This window comes from Tupaia chinensis, unplaced genomic scaffold, assembly GCF_000334495.1.
Source record: "Tupaia chinensis unplaced genomic scaffold, TupChi_1.0 Scaffold000054_1, whole genome shotgun sequence".
Taxonomy (NCBI): domain Eukaryota; kingdom Metazoa; phylum Chordata; class Mammalia; order Scandentia; family Tupaiidae; genus Tupaia; species Tupaia belangeri.
The window spans coordinates 3,043,180-3,063,293 of record NW_006159512.1 but is presented as its reverse complement, the minus strand read 5'-3'; the positions used below and the strand labels follow the sequence as shown (position 1 = coordinate 3,063,293).

Sequence of the window (20,114 nt, the reverse complement as noted above, 5' to 3'; positions counted from 1 at the left end):
CTCCAAAAAAAAAAAAAAAAAAAAAGCAGGATGCCTTTACTCATCTCTTCACTCACGGCGTGAGTTTAAGCCACTAGGTCCGGGACTCGAACCGCGGCCTACTACGTGGGAGTCCAGCGACATAGCCATTATGCTTACTGCTGGTCCCCGTCTTGTCACTTTTAGAATATTGTTTTTGTCTTTCATTTTTATTAGTTTGGCTATGATGTGCTTTGGAGAAGTTCATCTTTTTTCATTTTTATTTTTATTATTTATACTCTTAATCACTGTGTATCATTACAGCATACCAAATGAATTTTCCCATCATGAATACTCTGTGTATTGGTTCAGTCAAAGACAATACCATAAACATTATAATCAATAGATTTCTTTTCATTTTGGGTCCCTTAAATGTTTTGCTTCTTTCTTCTTCCTCCTTCTTACCTTCTCTCATTTCCCACCCTCCTCCCTCAGTGTCTCCAATATCGTCATTGGTCTCCATGCTTTTATATCTTCCAGTCATTCCATTTCTGCCATAGAGTGCAGACATTAGGTACCTATTGAGTGGGGGCATACAATGCCTCTCTTTCATTGTCTGATTTGCTTCAATTAGCAGTAAATCTTTCATATTTATCCAGATTCAATCTAATGCCAGGGTCTCTCTCTCTCTTATATATACACATATATATATATATATATATATATATATATATATACACACACACACACACACACATATATATACACACACACACATAAACATACATATATGTATGTGTGTGTGTATATATATATGTGTGTGTATATATATATATATCTGAGTAGTATTCTGTAATGTATATGTTTCACACTTTTCAACCCATTCATCTGTTAGTGGACATTTGGGTTAGTTTTATGTCTTAGTAATGATGAAGAATGCTGCAATAAATATGGAAGTGCAAATGTTTTTCTGACTGAGTATTTTCCTCTTTTTGGGGTAGATACCCAGTAGTACAATTGCTGGATCATATGGTAGTTCTGTTTGTAGGTCTTTGAGGAACCTCCATATTGTTCTCCACATTGACTATACTAATTTACATCAACACCAACAGTGTAGGAGAATTCCCTTTTCACCACAGTCTTGCCAACACTTATTATTCTATGTGTGTATGTGTGTGTGTGTGTGTGTGTGTGTGTGTGTATGATAGATTTTTGCTATAGGGCATGTATACTCGCCAGAGAAAAAGAGAGAGAGAGAGAGAGAGAGAGAGGAAGACAGAAATCGAGAAATCACCCCCTCCCCTCAGGGGGATGGCCATACTGAAATCCTTTCTCCTCCATTCTCCTCTTGGAATTTTGGGCACATACTCTCATGTGCCTGGCATGAATTTTAAGCCTTCGGATCTGGGGCTCAAGTTGCGGTTGACCACATGGGAGTCCAGCAATGCAACCACTTCACCATCTACTGGTCCTCATTCTTTATTTTTTTAATCTTAGCTATTCTGACTGGGGTTAGGTGGTATCTCATTGTAGTTTTGATTTGCATCTTCCTTGTGATAAAGAACATTGAGCATTTTGGCCATTCCTATGTCTTAGAGACTTGTCTGTTCACTTCAAGAAGATCCTTTCCTTAGAGAGCTGGACAGATGACTCTCTAAGGAGAGGATTTTCTAATGTGGAATCTATGTGTTGTTTCTGGATTTAGATTTTCATATGCCTCTCTAAGTTGGGCAAGTTTTTAACATATTATGGAAGAGATTTTGTATGCCTTTACTCATCTCTTCACCTTCTGGAATACCTGTAATGCAAATATTTGTCCATTTAATGGTGTCTAAGATTTCCTATATGTTCTCCTCATTTTTAGTGTTTATTTTTACAGTGTTCTTAGTTACTTGGATTAAGCCAGAAACTTTGTCTTCTAGGTCAGAGACTCTTTCTCCTGAATGGTTTAATCTGTTGTTAATACTATCAAGGGAGGTTTTGATTTCCTGCATCTCTCTCTCTTTCTTTCTTTCTTTCTTTCTTTCTTTCTTTCTTTCTTTCTTTCTTTCTTTCTTTCTTCTTTTTTAGAGAGAGATTTTTGCTATGGGTCATATGCACTCACTGGAGAGACAGAGAGACAGAAAGTGAGAAATCACCCCCTGGGGGGCTCACTGGCACCATGGGAAATGATGGGAATGGGTCTAGGGAACACAGCATTTTAGCAGGTTGGCAGGGGGAGTTGTAATCTGATTCGGACATGTCAAGTTTGAAGTTCCTTCATGACACAGAGAAGGAGCTGTCACACAGACAGCTGGAATAGTGGACATTGAGCAATGGCAAGCTGAGCAAGAGAGTTCTACATCACAAATGTTCTCTTCTTGGACTTGAGAGTCGAGGAGAAACTCTGGACTTGAGAGCCTCCAGGTCTCTGATCAAATGTTACCTTTTTCTGTTATTTGTGATAAAGCACATGCTTACGTAGGAGAGAGAGAGAAACAGAGAAAGAAAGAGAGAGGAGCACCCTTCAGAGGGTCTAGTCATGTTTTGGCCCCTTCCTCCAGCCCTCCAGCCTGTAGGATATTGGCAACTCCAGTGCGTGCCCAGCATGATTCAGATCCCTAGGTGGGAGATCCAAATCCTGGTCACCATGTGGGATCTGCTTTCTGTTTAGCAGTACATTGCCTCTGGGCTAGAATCAGCCCCAGAGCCTCCATTCAACTGTTGGGATTTTAGCCATGCACACACTTGCACCTGCCATGAATTTCATGCTGCTGGTTCTGGGACTCAAACCTAGGTCAGCTATTTGGGAGACCAGCATGTTAACCACTACTCCACCTGCTGGTCTCCTGCATGGTATTCTTTAACTCCAGAAGTTCTGTTACGGAGTTCCTCCTTCAATTTGTGGAATGACTTTCTCATCTCTTGATATTGGTTATCTGTTTTCTCTTGTATCAAATTGAGTTTAATTACAGTAAGTATTATTCTGAATTTTTTCTGACATTTCTGTAATTTCTTGTGTTTTGTCCTTTATTGATAAGGAGTAATTGTATTCTTTTGGGGAGAAGCTTTTTCAGCTTTTTTTCATGCTTCTTGAGGCTCTACTGTGATTTCTGGACACTTAATAATGAATTCACTTCTCTAAGATTTATCCATAAGAAAAAAAAAAAAGAACTAAGGCAAAAGATTAAAAAAAAAGACTTACATATAAGAATGCTTGTGCTTTTTTACTGAGATGACTGTGGGGAGAGAATTCCTGCAGGGTCTCACCATGTTCAGTTGTTTTGGCTTATATATAGCCAAAACTTTCTAGTCCCTATGTATTTGAGGACTGAGTAGAGAAACTAGAGTGTATGGAGGTATGTAAAATCATTTTGGGCAAGAATCCTCATAATACAGAACTCAAATGACTAACAAATAGGCACTGGGAATGGGATTTGGGCATGCAGTAGACTACGGATCTATAAATAGCCTTTTTAAAAATAAATATATTATTAACATTTCAAACTTATCAAAAGGCATCCCTTAAAGGAATTTTGAAATTCTTTTCTTTTGTAAAACAGGCTGAAGTTAATTAAGGTTTTAATCTAGGTCCACTTTGAAAATTATGTTTGAGTAAGGAAAGGTTTCAGTACAAAAGATTGGAATGAAGCAGAACATTAGTTCAAAGCTTAGGCTTATAAACATCAAGATTTCTTTTTAAAATTACGTTTTTAGGTGAAGGGGTTGGGTCTGGTTTATTTATAATGTTTCGAATGTGTGTGGATGTTCTATGGATATGTGCCTAGAGGCTCTGTCAATAGGTGCAGTAGAATATATACATATATATGCTAAATTTCTATTCTAAACTTCCTTGTTTAAAAAAAGATGTATCCACACCCATTCTGCTTAGAATTGGAAACATTCATGGGAGATTTCTTTCATACTTCTCTTATAATTATTTTTTCCTTTTTAATAATATGGAACTGAAATGGTGTAGGTAAATGAAATCTCTAGGCCCTAAATCTTATTTTAGTTATGAATATAATTGTTTTTCCCTACTAAATATTTATAAGCTCTAATAACATACACAAAAACTAAAAAAAAATATTTGAGTTAATTTGAGGTATTTTTGCATTTTTTTTCCCATTCTTTGCCCGAGGTATCCAAGCAGCATAGCATTTCAGTTAGCTTTAACTGAAATTTGGTTTTCCCTTAAAGTTATCACTACCCTTGAAGTTCTCATAAATGTGTGCCTCATTAACCATGTATTTTGTTCATGGTAGAAAGCATAGTCATTCTCTTGCTCTTAGCCTGTCCTGATGGGTGCTATCTCCCATAGGTTTTATTTTAGTCCTGCCTATTTGAATTTCCTCCCTCCTCTTGTTCTACCGACCATTATATCTCCATCAATTCAAATTTCTTTGTTTCCTCTGTGGTCTATTAAAACAAACTAGTAACCCTGGGACCAGCAGTTAGCATAATGGCTATGTCACCGGACTCCCATGTAGTTGACCGCGGTACGCGTCCTCGACTGGGTGTCTTAAAACTCATGCTGGGCGTGTGTGTGTGTGTGCCCAAGATCCTGAGAGAAGAATGGAGGAGAAGGGATTGCGGTGTGGCCATCCCTCCTGGGGGGTGATTTCTCACTTTCTGTCTCTCTCTGTCAGGCGAGCGCACGCATCCTATAGGAAAAACCTCTCCAAAAAACAAAAAACAAAAAAACAAAACTAGTAACCCTACTACTCGCTTACTCTGTTCACTTTTCACCTGTCTCAAGAGCTCTTATTTTAAAACATGGACCCTGATCATTTCAGAAACATGCTTAATGTCTGCCTGATAACCATTTTTCAATTTGTCTACAGAATAAGGTCCAACCTTTTTGACATATTATGAGGGTTTACAATCTGGACCAAACCTGTTTTTCTCCTCTTGTATTTTACTGTCTTTTTTTTTTTTTTTTTAAAGGAACCACGATCATTTCAATTATTTAAACAATTCAGAGAATAAAGAATGTATTTTTCAGCATTAATGAAAATATTTCTCATCTATACAATATTAATTAATTTATAGCCACAACTATAAAACAGTAATACTATACTAAAGCATTGGAATATTGAGATATACATGCAATATTCTGCAGTTTGCTTTTTTCCCTTAATATGTTTTGGTTAACTATCAAGCTCAATATATATTGTTCAAAGTTATTTATTTTAATAGCTGCATACTATTTATGGGTGAATTTGAATTACTTTTTACATTTTTTAACAGGAATTCATGAGCTCTTCCTTTTTCCTTTTTTTTTTTTTTTTTTAAAACTTGCTAGAGAGAGACAGGGAGAGTGTGAGAAAACACCTCCCTTACGGGGAGGTCACTGTGAAATCTTCTTCTCTTTCATTTCTCCTTCTTTTTGTGATTTTTGGGTACATGAGACCAGTATGTTTTTCAAGCCACTGAATTCAGGACTCAAATCTCATAGTTGATGATGTGGCATCCAGTCATCTTAGTCACCATACCTTTATACAATTAAAAGTCTATAGTAAATATTTTTGTGTGTATTCTTTTTATTTTAATACTTTTATTTCATTGGCATCAATTGCAAAAGGTAGAGTTGTTAGGTCAAAGAGTATTCACAATTGAATTAAAAAAAAAATAATTTGCTATAGGGAGAGTCTGTTCATTAGAGAGGGTGAGAGAAAAAGAGAAAGTGAGAAAACAAAGCAATCCCCAGGGAGGTGGCCATGTTGTGCAATCAATCTCCTCTTTTCCATTCTTTCTCTCAGGACTTTGGGTATGTACACACGTGCCTGGTGTTTTTTGTTTTGTTTTTGTTGTTGTCGTCGCCATTGCTGTTTTTACCAGGACTCAAACCACACAGTTAACTATGTGAGATCCAGCCATCTTAACTACCTTTGCCACTGGCTAGCCCCACATTTAAAATTTTATTCTATTGCCATGCTACCTTCCAAGAATGTTGTTGTAATTCACACTTCAAACAGCAGTCCATGATTATTTCTCAGCATTTTTTTTGTCTCTTTGTTATCAATGATTTCTTTGAAAATTCATATCTATCTCTCTCAAAGCTACCTGCAGCCAGGGAACCTGAGCAAACACCTTGATTTGTGTACTCACCTGCCCAAGCCCCAAAGACCACCACTTCCATTCCCCTCCTCCACACACCCTCTAAGAAGATAAAATACAGACTTCTCTCTGAAAAGCAGAGGTGTTTATTCAGGACTGTTTCTGGCAGGGGACTTCTATCAATGAAAACTCCCAGTGGGCTGTCTCCCTAATTTCATTTTTCTAAGGGGGCAAATGCTTCTTTTAGAAAATAATCTAATACAATGTGTGTGATTTACTTTTCTGATCTCTTTGAGAAATAGGGAAATATCTTATAAAAGTGTGTTCTTAACTTCAGAACCACTCTCTTCATAAATACCTCATCTGGCAGCTTTTAAAGTTATTTTCCTGAGTCTCCCTGGGCCCCCTCACTGGGTCTCCTGAAAGGCTCATTGGGGAAACTTTAGCAAGGGTACTTTTCTTCTAATGTTTTTGGAGGTGTATATATTATACATAACCAAAACAATGCCCCGATTGTTTTAACTTTGAATTCTGGTTGTTGAGAAAAATATAAAGTATCAATGTGTAAAAAAGATTATATTCATTTGATGGTAGAGAAATAGAACACCATTGTCTACTTGCTTAAAATATGCTCAGCCTCACTACTGGCCAAAAAAATTGCTACAAATGAGGTTGAATATATTTTTTAGTGTTAATTATTGGTTACCTTTCCTCTTCTGGGAATTTCCTTTTACTATTATTCTATTTTGTGGTAAGTTTTTTTTTTAAACTTTATAGATAGTTATATCTCTTTATCTGTCATATATATTGACTCATAAATCTAAAAAAGTTGCATTCTTTCTAGGATCCCTGGCTACTCTCTTGGAAGGCTTTCTCCTCCTGGAAATACTGACATAGGTTAAGAGAGCTGATTAGTAGTCATTCAAGCCTCTATGCTGTGGGGCCTCATAACCCACTATGTTGTGGGCCTTTATATAAAAGAGAGAAAGAAAGGAAAAACATTTTTGCTAGATAGAGAGAAAGATGGGTAACAAGATTTGGAGACAGGTAGTGATAGAAATCTAGCTGAGTAACTATTATTAGGGGCATTGGATATCAAATAGTTCCGTAAGTTTTACTATTCTATGTCAAACTGTGATGACTTCCCTTATAGCAAAATCTTTGCATAAACTATCTTTTAAAAATTTGCTATGGGGGGCATGTGCTCACTGGGGAGCAAAGGAGGTTGGGGGTGGTGGTAAGAAAACACCTCCCAGGGGGATGGTCATGCTGCAGTTCTTTCTCTTCCATCCTCCTTTTGGGAGTGTGGGTACAAATGCACAGCCACCTGGCATGTTTTTCATGCTGCCAAGTCTGCGACTGGAACTGTCGGCAGTGTAGATGTAGCTGCCTTAGGAGCCACACCACTGGCTGGCCCTGTATAAACTGTTACTTACTTCCTTAAAATATCCTTTAAGTGGAATTTCCAGGTAAGATGTTTTCACACTGTTAAGGCTTTTTCATATATATATATATATATTATCAAATTACCTTAAGAAAAATTTTACCAGTCTAAATTTTTCACCACTAGTTTATTTTATTTGCATTCTATCCATCACTGAATATTGCTGACTTTTTTCAAGTTGATAAAAAATATATAGTGCATGTGAATTTTTTTTGGCTTATCCAGAGAGGTTGACATTTTTCTTTTATGTGTTTATCATTTTTATATTTCATTTAAAATATTTATTGGGCATCTACCATATTCTAGTCAACTGCTTTAAGACTGAAATAAGAGTGGCATATCTTCCATTCTAGTGTGCAAGATAGATGATAAAAAATATGTCAAATGGTGATATGCTCTGTAACAAATGAGAAAGACTGGGATAATAGGATGCTCTTTACTGCACTTGATCTTAGCCACAAGTCTGAGAAACAATTGGGTGCTATTTTTGACCGAACCATTAGAGGAAGAATCTATGAAGAAGTAGCATTTGAGTGGAAAGATTGTTCCTCATGTATTTATAAGGAAGAAAACTTCCTAGGCAGAGAGCATTTCAAATGCAACAGCCATGAGATGTAAGCATACTTGTGTTATTAAGGAGACCTCTGTGGTTGGAATAGGGTGTGTGAGTAAAAAGGCAGGAAGTGAAGTTTGAGAAGAAGCCAAAGACAGATAATGTGAACTTAATTTTGCTAAGTGGTATGAGGTAGGGAATGTAATTATTTTTTACCTCTTCAATAATTAAAACATTTTCCTCAGGATAATGTTAAATGACTTTTCACTTTCTGTATATTTATTATTTTGTCTTCTTTCAAATTGTCAGCTTTATTTTTAAATGTATTCCTTGTAGTCTGTGTTCATTGAGCTCTCTTTTCTGGCTCTATACTAACATTTTTTGGTGTTATTGTTTTATAATATGCTTTAATAATTGGTATGTAAGTCCATTATTTTTCTCACTTCACAAATTTTTCTAGATGCCTTTTCAAACTTTTTTTCTAGTTTTCTCTAAAAAATCTTATTAAGATTTATTAGAGTTGCTTTAAACAGATACATTAATTTAGGGAGCTATAGATTTTTTATTGTTGCATTTATTTTATAATAAGAGCAACACAAGATGGATAAATAATTCTCTAGTATTTGCTATGCTGTAGGAACTATGCTCACTGTTTGCATTGTATTTAAAAAAAATCTAATTAAAAAGATCTAATTAGATTGCCAGCTCTTTGAAAGCAGAAACTTTATCTTATTCTTTTATATTTTTTTTGACTTACTGTACTACACATGGTAGGAGCTTGGAAGGTCTTACCTACTAATAATGGTAGTACGGCAGAGGTAATAGTTAGGAGTGATTTCTCTTCATTCTAGTTCTGTAAATAGTGAAGAGTTGTTAGTATTACTACAGCTGAAAGAGGAAAAATATATTAAGAGAACAACCATGGATTAGTAATTTAGGAATTTGATTTATTGGTTTAATTAAAGATTAAAAGGTTGTGTAAGACTGGGCCAGCAGCTGGCATAGAGGTTAAGGTGGCTGAATCCCACATGGCTTGAAAATCACGCTGGGCACGTGTGCCATGTGTGCATACCCAAAATCCAAAGAGGAGAATGGAGGAGAAGAGATTGTGGTGTGGCCATCCCTCCTGTGGGGTGATTTCTCACTGCCCTTCTTTCTGTCTCTCTCTGGTAAACACATGTACCCTACTGCAAACTGAAAAGATAAATAAATAAAAAGAAAAAAAGAGTAAAAAGATAGTGTTAAGATTTCACTTTAGTTAACCTCTTTTTTTGGGGGGTCACATATATTCATGTACTTTTCAGTTTTAAAATTAGTGTTCCTTAGTTCTGATAGTTTTTCATAAATGATTTCTTTTATTTTCTGTTTTTACTTTAAGAACCTCTGTTACTCAATGCTGGAATTGATGAATGGGTGCTCTAATTCTTTTATGATTTTCTTTTTACTTTCTATCTCTTTTTCTCTTTTCTTATCTGTGGTATTTCTCAGCTTTATTTTCAGTCTTTTACTGAGTGTGAAATTTATGCTATTATATTTTTTAAATGTGAGGATTTTTAAAAATCTCTAACTTTACTTTTTATTGCATTCTTCTTTATTCATCATCTTTTAAAATTTTTTTCTCTTTATTCATGGTAGCGCACACTCATGAGAAAGAGAGAGAGGGATGAACACTTCACAGGATCTGGTCATACCATGATCCCCTTCCTCTAGGCCTCTTGCCCACTGAATCTTGGACAATAATGTGTGTGCCTGGCGTGTTCCTGGCTAATTAGGGACACATGCACATGTTCCTGGTGTGTGGCTGGGTGTGGAACTTGAATTGTGCAGTTGGCCATATGGGATCCAGTTGCCTTACCCACCACATCACCAGCTGGCCCGGCCCAATCATTGCTTCTTTGAAGTCTTTGTAATTGGTCTGTTTCCGTTATCTATTTCTTCCTGACTCAGTCTTGGTTGGTTGTTGGTTTTCTAAGAATTTATCTATTTCCTTTAGGTATCCAATTTGTTGACATACAATTGTTTATAATACTCCTGTATGGTCCCTTTTATTTCTGAGGCATCTTGTAATTCCTATACTTTTATTTTTGATTTTATATAATTGAGACTTCTTATTATGATTTTAATTTGCATTTCTTTTCTTTTCTTTTTTGGAGAGGTTTTTTGCTATAGGGCGCTTGCGCTGGCCAGAAAGATAGAGACAGACAGAGAGATAGAAAGCGAGAAATCACCTCCAGGGGGGTTGGCCACACCACAATCCCTCCTCCTCCATTCTCCTCTCGGGATCCTGGGTACACATGCACACACACCCAGCGTGAGTTCAAGCCACTGGGTCTGGGACTCAGACTGCAGTTGACTACATGGGAGTTCAGCTACATAGCCATTACACTAACTGCTGGTTCCTTAATTTGCATTTCTTTAAAGACAAATGATATTCAGAATCTTTTTATGCTTTTCCTGGTCATTTGTATATTACTTTTGTTGAAATATTTATTCATAGCTTTTGCTTACATTTTTGTAGGGCTGTTGTTTTTTTCTTATTTGTGTATTTTGAGGTTCCTCATCTCTTAAATATAACATATATCAGAAAATTTAATTCACAAATGTTTTCTCCATTTTCTTTTAATTTTCTGAGTAACACCTTGGATGATCAGGAGCTCTTAATTTTCATGAAGTTCAATTTGTCAAATTTTCTTGTGCACTACATGGTTTTGGTTCATATTTAAGAAATCTTGGCTCAACCTACGATCACAAAACTTTTCTCCTACAATTACTTAATTTTTGTATATGTTGTGTCAAGGTAATTCTTCATTTTCTATTTGTTCCAGTGCTAATAGTGGCATGTGTTTATGGGTCTATCTGGATTCTCTGTTCCTTCATTTTGTTTCACTGATCTATCTTTACTCCAGTACCATACCATCTGTTGACTATAGCCTTTTCACAGTTTTGAAATGTGTAAATCTCTAACTTTTTTTCTTCCAAAGTTACTTTGTGTGTGTGTATTAAAACATTTACTCATTTATTTATCTGTTTGCTTGCTTGTTTGTTTGCTTGCTGTGATTTTCAAGCTGCCAGGTCCAGGACTCAAAAAGTGGTTGTCCATGTGAGAATCCAGTGCCTTAACCATCACACCACCTGCTAGCCCCAAAGTCACTTTGACTATTCTAAGTCCTTTATATTTTCTGTGAATTTTAAATCAGTCAAGTTCTCAAAAAAAAAAAAAAAAAAGCTTGCTGGGATTTGGATGTAATTCCATTGCATCTAGAGGTCAATGTATAGAAAATTAGCATCTTAATACTGAGTCTTTTGAACCATGAACTTCCTATAGCTCACCATTTGTTTAAGTTCTCTTTAACTTTTTCTAAAATATTTTTTAGTTTTCAGGTTTACACATCCTTTATCAAGTTCATCCTCAAGTATTTCATATTTTCATGATTTTTTTTGTGAATTCTTTTTTTGGAGAGGTTTTTGCTATAGGGTGCGTGTGCTCACCAGAAAGACAGAGAGACAGAGAGACAGAAAGCAAGAAATCACCCCCCAGGGAGGATGGCCATGCAGCAATCCCTTCTCCTCCATTCTCCTCTCAGGATCTTGGGCAGGCACACACACACGCCTGGTGTGAGTTTAAGCCACCAGGTCCAGAACTCCAACCACGGTCGACTACATGGGAGTCCAGCGACATAGCCATTACGCCATCTTCTAGTTTCAGTAAATTCTGTTTTTTAAACATTTTATTTCTGATTGTTCTTTGCTGGCATCTGGAAGTATAGTTGATTTTTGTATATTAAGCTATATTTTGCCATCTTGCTAAACATACTTTATTTGGTTAATTTTTTGTAGTAAACTTTACTTTTTTTTAAAAAAATATTTATTTAATTTTATTCATTGTTATAATATGTTTTAATTTGTTATAGGCCATGTGTACTCACCAGAAACAGAGAGCAAGAGAGAGAAAGTAAGAAGGCAAGCCACCAGGTCTGGCTGCTTGGCTGGCTATGGTTGGCTACATGGGAGTCCAGCACCTCAACCACTATACCACTCACTGACCCCATAACTAGTTATAATTTTAATAATTTTTGTGTCTATATCATGAGTGATTTATTTATCTATAATTCATATTTATTGTAATATCTTTGGCCTCAGAATGCCTGCCTTTTAGAATGTTAGGCAATATTTCTTTTTTTTTTTAAAGAATTATTTTATTTAACTTTATTATTATTATCATTATTATTTTCCAGCTTGATCAGAGAGAGACAGAGAGAGAGAGAGAGGAAGTGAGAAAACAAGCCACCAGGTCTGAGACTTGAACCGTGGTTGGCCATGTGGGAGTCCAGCGCCTTTAACCACCATGCCACTTGCCGGCCCCATGTTAGGCAATATTTCTACCTTGTCAATATTTGGGGAAGATTTTTATTTAGCATTGACATTATTTCTTCCTTTAATGCCTGTCAGAATTCCCTAATAATATCATATGAGCCCTGAGGTTTTGTTTTGTGGGCAATGTTTTTAATTACAAATTCAAATTACATTTCTTTCTTTCTTTCTTTCTTTTTTTTTTTTTAAGAGAGATTTTTGCTATAGGGCATGTTACTCACTGGAGAGACAAACAGACACAAACAGAAAGACAGAAAGTGAGAAATCACCCTCACCCTCTAATGGGAATGACCACTGCAATCCCTTCTTCTCCATTCTCCTCTCAGGATTTGGGCATGCATACACACGTACCCGGGAGTGAGTTTTAAACTGTTGGGTTGGGGACTTGAACCGCAATCAACTACGTGAGAGTTGAGCAATGTAACCATTACACTGTTTGCTGGTCCCCAAATAGCATTTCTTTAATGTATGTAGGACTATCCAAGTTATCTTGAGTAAATTTTAATGGTTTATATGCTTAAATAAATATGTCTAGTTAATCTTTTTCTAATTTATTTATATAAAGGTATTCAGAATATTCTATTATCCATTTAATATCTGTAGACTATGTTGGGATAGTTCTTTTTTCTTCCTGTTATTGGTAATTTGTATCTTCTATTGTCTTCCTGATCAATTTGGCTACAAATTTGCTGATTTTATAGAAAATTTTAAAACTTATTTTTAAATTTATATTTTCTCTTGTTTTATCCTGTTTTCTGTGCTTTTTTTGTTTGTTTGTTTTTTTTCATTCTGCTCTGATCTTTATTATTTCCTTTCTTCTGCTAACTTTGGGCTTAATCTTTTTCTGTTTCTCAAAGTAGAAGCTGAGGTCATCAATTTGGGGCTGCTATTCTGATCTAAAATCTTCCTCTTTATGTTATAAATTTTCCATTAGGTATTGTTTGACCACATTTCAAAAGTTTTGGTATGTTGGGAACCAGCAGTTAGCGTAATGGCTATGTCACTGGACTCCCACGTAGTCGACCGCGGTTCGTGTCCCGGACCTGATGGCTTAAAACTCACGCCGGGCGCGTGTGCGTGCGTGCCCAAGATCCTGAGAGGAGAATGGAGGAGAAGGGATTGCGGCGTGACCATCCCCCCTGGGGGGTGATTTCTTGCTTTCTATCTCTATGTCTCTCTCTGTCTGTCTGGTGAGCGCACGCGCCCTACAGTGAAAATCTCTCCAAAAAAAAAAAAGAAAAAAAAAAGTTTTGGTGTGTTGTGTTTTCTTTCTCATTCAGTTAAAAATATTTCTGGTTTATTTTTAGACATCCTTGACTTATGTGTTGTTTATAATAGTTTCTAATACTTGGGAGTTTGCCAGACACCTTTCTGTAAGCAGTTATGAATTTAACTATTGGAGTCAGAGAATATATTTTGTGTAGTTTGAATCTTTCAGATCTACAGAGACTATTTTATGATTCATATTATGGTATACTTTGATAAACATCCTGTGTTCACTTGCAAAGATTGTATATTCTGCTGTTACTGAGTAGAGTGTTCAATAAGTTTCAGTTAGGATTAGTTTATGGATGATATTATGCAATTCTTATATACCTTTACTGATTTTCTGCTTACTTGTAGAAGCAGTTATTTAGAGAGAGCAGTTTTAATCTTCAGGTGTAGATAGATAGGCCTCTTTATCTTTGCAGTCACTCGGTTTTTACATCATGTATTTTGAATTTCTGTTTTTAGATACAAAAAAAGTTTAGAATTATTATATCCTTTAAAAATTGGCCCCTTTATCATTATGAAATGACTTTTTCTATTCTATGTAATATTCTTTGCTATGAAATCAAGTTTTCCAATATTAATATGAGAGGGTCTTCAAAAGTTAATGGAAAATATTTATTTTGAAAAAATTATGTTTACCAAAATTTTGATTTCAAATATTTTTACATCACAGTAGATTTATACTTTAATTTCATTTTTCCATGAGCATTTTGAAGTCCCCTCTTATAATCATTCAGATTTGTTTTGATTAATGCTAGTAGTATTTTTTATCTTTTTCTGTTTTTTCTCTTTATATTTAATAATTCATACCAGTATTGTATTCTAGTACTTCTCTAAGAGCTTTATAGGTATTAATTCTTTTGATCCTCACAGCAGCATTATAAGGTAGAACTGTTATTATTATCTCCATTTTATAGATGAGAATTGAAGTTCAGAGAGTTTAAATACCTTATGCAGGGCTACCCCCAGCAAGTAATGGAACCAGATTTTGAATTTAGGGAGTTTAACTTGAGAGCCATGCTTGCATTTATTACATATTTTCATAGATTTCTAGAAATCCTTACTTGTGTGTAAATATGTGAAATACTTAAAATCAGCGTCTCCAAACCAGAAGTCGTTTTCTCCCCATCCTGCATTGTCCTCTCAGCAAATTTGCTCTTTTCTTTTCATTTCACATCTTAATGTTATCATTTTCCTTCCAATTATCTAAGCCTGAAGTCTGATACATCCTAGACTACTGTGTACAATAAATATTTTGTGAATATATGATTTAGTTTGTCATTAGTATTATCTTTGAAAGTTTTAATATAATCATGAACATTTGATAAAGTCATTTTCTGTTCTTCTTTGAAAAAGTATCTTTCAATCTGTATTTTTTTCCCCCCAAAGCTAAAAATAGTTTCTTTAATTGTAGCAATCAGGAATAAAATGGATTTTTTATTTGGTACATGTTCTCTCCAGAATATATTGTGTTGTAAAACCCATAACTGCCAAATCGTTAGAATCTTCTTATAGTTTACATCAGTCAACATCTTCAATCTTGGTTTCAAGTATGAAATATTGATTACATAATCTTGGTAGCAGTAGACTAGCAAGAAGAGTTAATACGTTACTATAATGCAGAAATATAACTTACATAAATTACTGCTATCTCAGCATGAGTGACAAGGGGTAGGCAAGTGTCACAAATCTTTATTCTTTGGTATATAATATAGTAACCTAGTGTTAATTGCTTCAGATATTTACATAATGTAGGCATTAATAGGAAATTTTTGGATGCAAACTTTAATGAAATGACTATGGAAACGTTTTTTAATAATTTCTGGAGATAGTTACTTTATTAATTTCCCTGCATAAAAACCCCGAAGTTGTTGTTCTGAGGGGAACGCATGAAAGATGGCATTCATTTCCTTCATGTCTAAAAACTTTCATATGCAACACGCTGCTGGCTGTGGGACTATCAAGCTTTTTGCTTTTCAAAGCACGACTCTGCTTCACTGTTAACTTTGCGCTTGTGCTTTATTTGCAGCATCTGGCGAGGCCCCAATGTGAACTGCACAGACAGTTCGGGTTACACTGCTTTACACCACGCAGCCTTAAATGGACATAAGTAAGTGACACTTATTTGGACTGGAATCCTTGTATATTTAGTTACATGTGATGAAGTTAATTACGTCTGACAATACCTTTCTCATGTTCCCATGAGTCCACTGGGCTTAGATGAATTTAGAGAGAAGGTGCCAGGCTACGCGAGTTAAACTCAGTAGGAATGTTACTGAGGATGATTGTATGCAAAGGATAAACCGAGAGATCTGCCCTGAAATAGTCAAATATCACACAGGGAAAATGGATGGAGTGATAGGACCATGTTAGTCATGTGTAGCTTTGGGGAAAGGATGGGATAAAAACACCTAACACCCTTGTCCATTTTTCGTTTGTCTCTCTATATTCACCCAATGTAGGAGTATTCACTAGGAGTGAAATCTTTAAATAGATTCCTGCTATTATTATAAGCTTATGGGCTCTTTGAAACCACTTCAGAATTCTTCAAATTTAGCTGAAATGCTTTTTCTATCATTTATGATTATCTTTCTAATTTTAAACTTTAAAAAATTATTTAATCTTATTTATTATTATTTTAATATTTCCAGAGAGAGACACACACACACACATACAGAGACAGAGAGAGAGAGAAAGTGAGAAAACAAACTTCTAGGTCTGGGACTTGAACCATGGTCAGCTATGTGGGAGTCCAGCACCCTTAACCACCATGCCACCTGCTGGCCCCAATTATAAACTTTTTAAACTTAAGGTGTTGTGTTTAATGTAGTACATTATGGAGAGTGAAAGAAAAAAAAGAAAAAAAATCAGGGACCAGCAGTTGGCATAATGTCTATGTCACTGGACTCCCATGTAGTCGTCTGCAGTTTGTGTCCCAGACCTGGTGGCTTAAACTCATGCTGGGCGCGTGTGCATGAGTGCCCAAGATCCCAAGAGGAGAATGGAGGAGAAAGGATTGTCGTGTGGCCATCCCCTCTGGGGGCTGATTTCTCACTTTCTGTCTCTCTATGTCTTTCTGGCAAGCACACGTCCCCTATAGCAAAAAAACAAAACAAAACAAAAACACCAAAAAAAAAAAAAAAAGACAAAAACTTCTCAAAAAAAAAAAAAAAAAAAAAGGAGCGTGAATTTTGTGACCATAACTACCAGTTTATTTCCAGTATTTTAGCTAAGTAACCTAGTAGATTAATGATAAAGTATTATAAATTTGGGCTAGCCCTTGGTGTAATGGTTAAGCTGGATCCCACATGGCTATGTTTTTTTAATCTGTGACATGGTGGCTTGAAAAACATGCTTGGTACATCTACATACATGCCAACAATCCTGAAAAGAGCATTGGAGTAGAAGAGATTGCAGTGTGTCCATCCTTCATGGAGGATAATATTTCACTTCGTCTTTCTCTGTCTCTCTCTGGCAAGCACACGCACCCTCTGGCAAGTTAAAAAAAGGAAAAGTGAGAAAGTCTCTGAATGATTTATATGTTCTGTTTTTCTCCACCAGAAGAAAATTGACCCTCTTCACATTTCTTCTCTGCTCTGTTTTTCATTTGTGCCAATGATCCAGGTTAGTTTTCCTGGAGCTGAATCATTTTATTTCAGTTACTTTTTAAAAGGACTAATTAATACTGTAAAAAAATGCTAGTTAACATTTGCTTTCCCACCTAATTTTTTTTTTAATTCTGTGATTTGAGACACAAGGGACTTGGGCATTCTTAATTGTGGGCTTGAGAGCCAAATAGCTCTTCATTTTGGTCATTATTTATTTCTGTGACTTAAAAATTATTGCATAAATATAACAATATCAATCTGAAGAAGCATCTGAATTATGTAAAATATTATAAATGTAACATTTCATTATTTGGATTGTTAGTACTGGAATTCCCAATTTACACATTACTTTTCCTCCAGTTCCTATTCTACATTATATTATTGGGTTGTAGGAGAAGTCATGATGCATTTTTGCATAGAAAAACATGAAAAAATATGTCATGACTTTTCCAATAACCAGTTTATCTTTACCACTTAACTGTAACTGAGAACTTTTGCTAGTTTTTTTCTTCCTTCCTTCCTTCCTTCCTTCCTCCCTCCCTCCCTTCCTCCTTTCCTCCCTCCTTCCCTTCCTCCCTTCTTCCCTTTCTTCCTTTCTTCCTTTCTTCCTTTCTTCCTTTTTCTGTCCTTCTGTAGAGGGGGATATGTGTCCAGGTATCTAAGTCTAAAGGAGAATCTTATTTATCCTTTTTTGTACCTGGATCATCAGGAATGAGGACAATTAAGTTAGCCCAAGGCATACAGTACTGATGGCTTCTTCAGCCATCTTAATTGTGTTTTCAGAGTAGTGCCATATTTCTTAGTTACAATTGGGAAGATAAACTCTATCAAATCTAATAGGCAGAATATCTTGGGCTGGACCACTTGAGCTCTACTACTTTTCTTGTTCTTTCTCAGATTGGCATTGTAAGCACTTCTAAAAATGATATTGTCCCCAAATGAATTAGTATTTACATCCTTCTTTGATTCTCAGTGAAATATTAGTATTCATTATATATTTATACTTAATAGTTATGAAGTTCTAACCATTGAGGCAGGTTTTCCTGTGGCCCATTTTATAACTATGGATTCTTCCTGGCAATTTAGAAAGTGAAAATAATTTAAACAGATCAAATAACAATCACTGATTATCATAAGGAGATGTTTCACTCAATATTTTTAAGATACCTTTTAGTGCAGATATTCTGTGAGGAGTATGTATTTCTGCTTTTATCTGACGATCTCACTTATCTTTTTAATACTTTCTGGTAAGATTTTACTTAGTGTTATCTTACAGGTACTTGAAAATAGAAGGACAATTATAATCCTATCTTCCCATCTTTATTATTTATGTGACCTGAATCATTTACTTAATATCTCTACACGTCAGTTCAACCTACTGAATACATATACTGGATATTCCTCACTATTTATCAATATGATACAATTTTAACATTTTATGATGTATGTACTATGTTGATATTGTTTGTGGCTCAGTAACATACAAGTTGAGCATCTCTTGGGTCTGAAAATTCACAAAAATGCTTTAAAATCTGAAACTTGACCTTCCGTAACTTGATGCAGGTGCACAACATATAGTTTATTCAACATTCCAAGGGAATTAAAGACCCTTTCAGTCTCTCCGAGTTACAGTATATTTTTTTCCTGTGCACTGGGTGTACATGGAAAATTGCCCCATGCAAACACTCCTGAATAGGGTAGTGGACTGGTCCATGTGTAGACTGGATGTACCCAGTGACAGGTTGCCTGTGATGTCTCACGTGGGCCCCAACCTACATGCATTGCTCACTCTGTTTTTCTGTCTGTTTGTTTTTACTTACTCTGTGTGCTGTGGTATAAGATATTTTTGGAAATGTAAAAAGGTCTGCAGATATCCCTGTAGGTAACAGTGATGAAACTGAACATTGTTGAAAGTATGAACCATCTTACGGAAGAATATAGTTTTGGAATAACCACTGTATATGATTCGAAGACATAAAAAGTTAAACTGTTGATGTTTTATGCTGGAAGTGATGAACAGAAGCTAATAACAAACAGAAAAATACTGTATAAAGCTGAAAATGAAGACCTTGATTATGTATTGAAAGTGTATCTATCATTGTTACCATGAGCACGTGTCACATAATGGTATACTGATCATGAAAAAGAAAAGTTTGATCACTATGAGCTGCAAATTGAATGGAACTGTGAATATTCAACAGGCTGGTTGCAAAAATTAAAAAAAGATATGGCATTACAGTTTTAAAGATTTGTGGCAATAAAGCACCTACTGATTATGAAGCAGTGGAGAAATTCATGTATGAGTCTGCCAAGGACATTGTTGATGAAAATCTGATGCTGGACAAGCTTATATACTTATGAAACATCATTGTTTTGGCATTATTGTCCCCAAATGACACTGACTCTGACTGATGAGGCAGCCCCTGAAAGAACTAAGGATGCAAAGGACAGAAGAGTCATAGGCTAATGCAGAGGCCCGCATGTATAAACTGGCTGTGATAGGCAAATCATATATTCTTGTTGTTTTAAAGGAGCACATTTCTTCTCAGTCTATATTGTGCTAATAAAAATGCATGGATAACCAGGACATCTTTTCTGATTGGCTTCACAAACATTTTGTACCAGCGCTTTGTGGTCACTGCAGAAAAGCTGGACTAGATGCTGACTACAGGATCTTGTTATTCCTTGACAACTGTTCTGCTCTTCTTCCAGGTGAAAGTCTAATTAAAAAATTCATGCCATGTGCTTTTCCCCAAATGTGACTTCATTAATTCAGCCATATCACTAGGGTATCTCTAGATCAATGAAGAGTAAATGTAAAAACACATTTTGATCAGCATGCCAGTGGCAGTGAACAGACTCATGGACG

The 20,114-nt window shown here is 35.7% G+C and overlaps 1 protein-coding gene across 11 annotated transcripts in view; it reads left to right on the top strand.

Annotated features, from left to right (window-relative positions):
- The window catches only part of ANKS1B (ankyrin repeat and sterile alpha motif domain containing 1B), a 1,163,098-nt gene that overhangs the window by 150,140 nt on the left and 992,844 nt on the right, over nt 1–20,114 (top strand). For all 11 annotated transcript variants that reach the window (XM_027775658.1, XM_027775657.1, XM_027775654.1 and 8 more), the window contains exon 2: nt 15,667–15,747. In XM_027775658.1, coding sequence (XP_027631459.1) covers nt 15,667–15,747 — 81 coding nt within the window. The remainder of the gene's footprint in view (nt 1–15,666; nt 15,748–20,114) is intronic.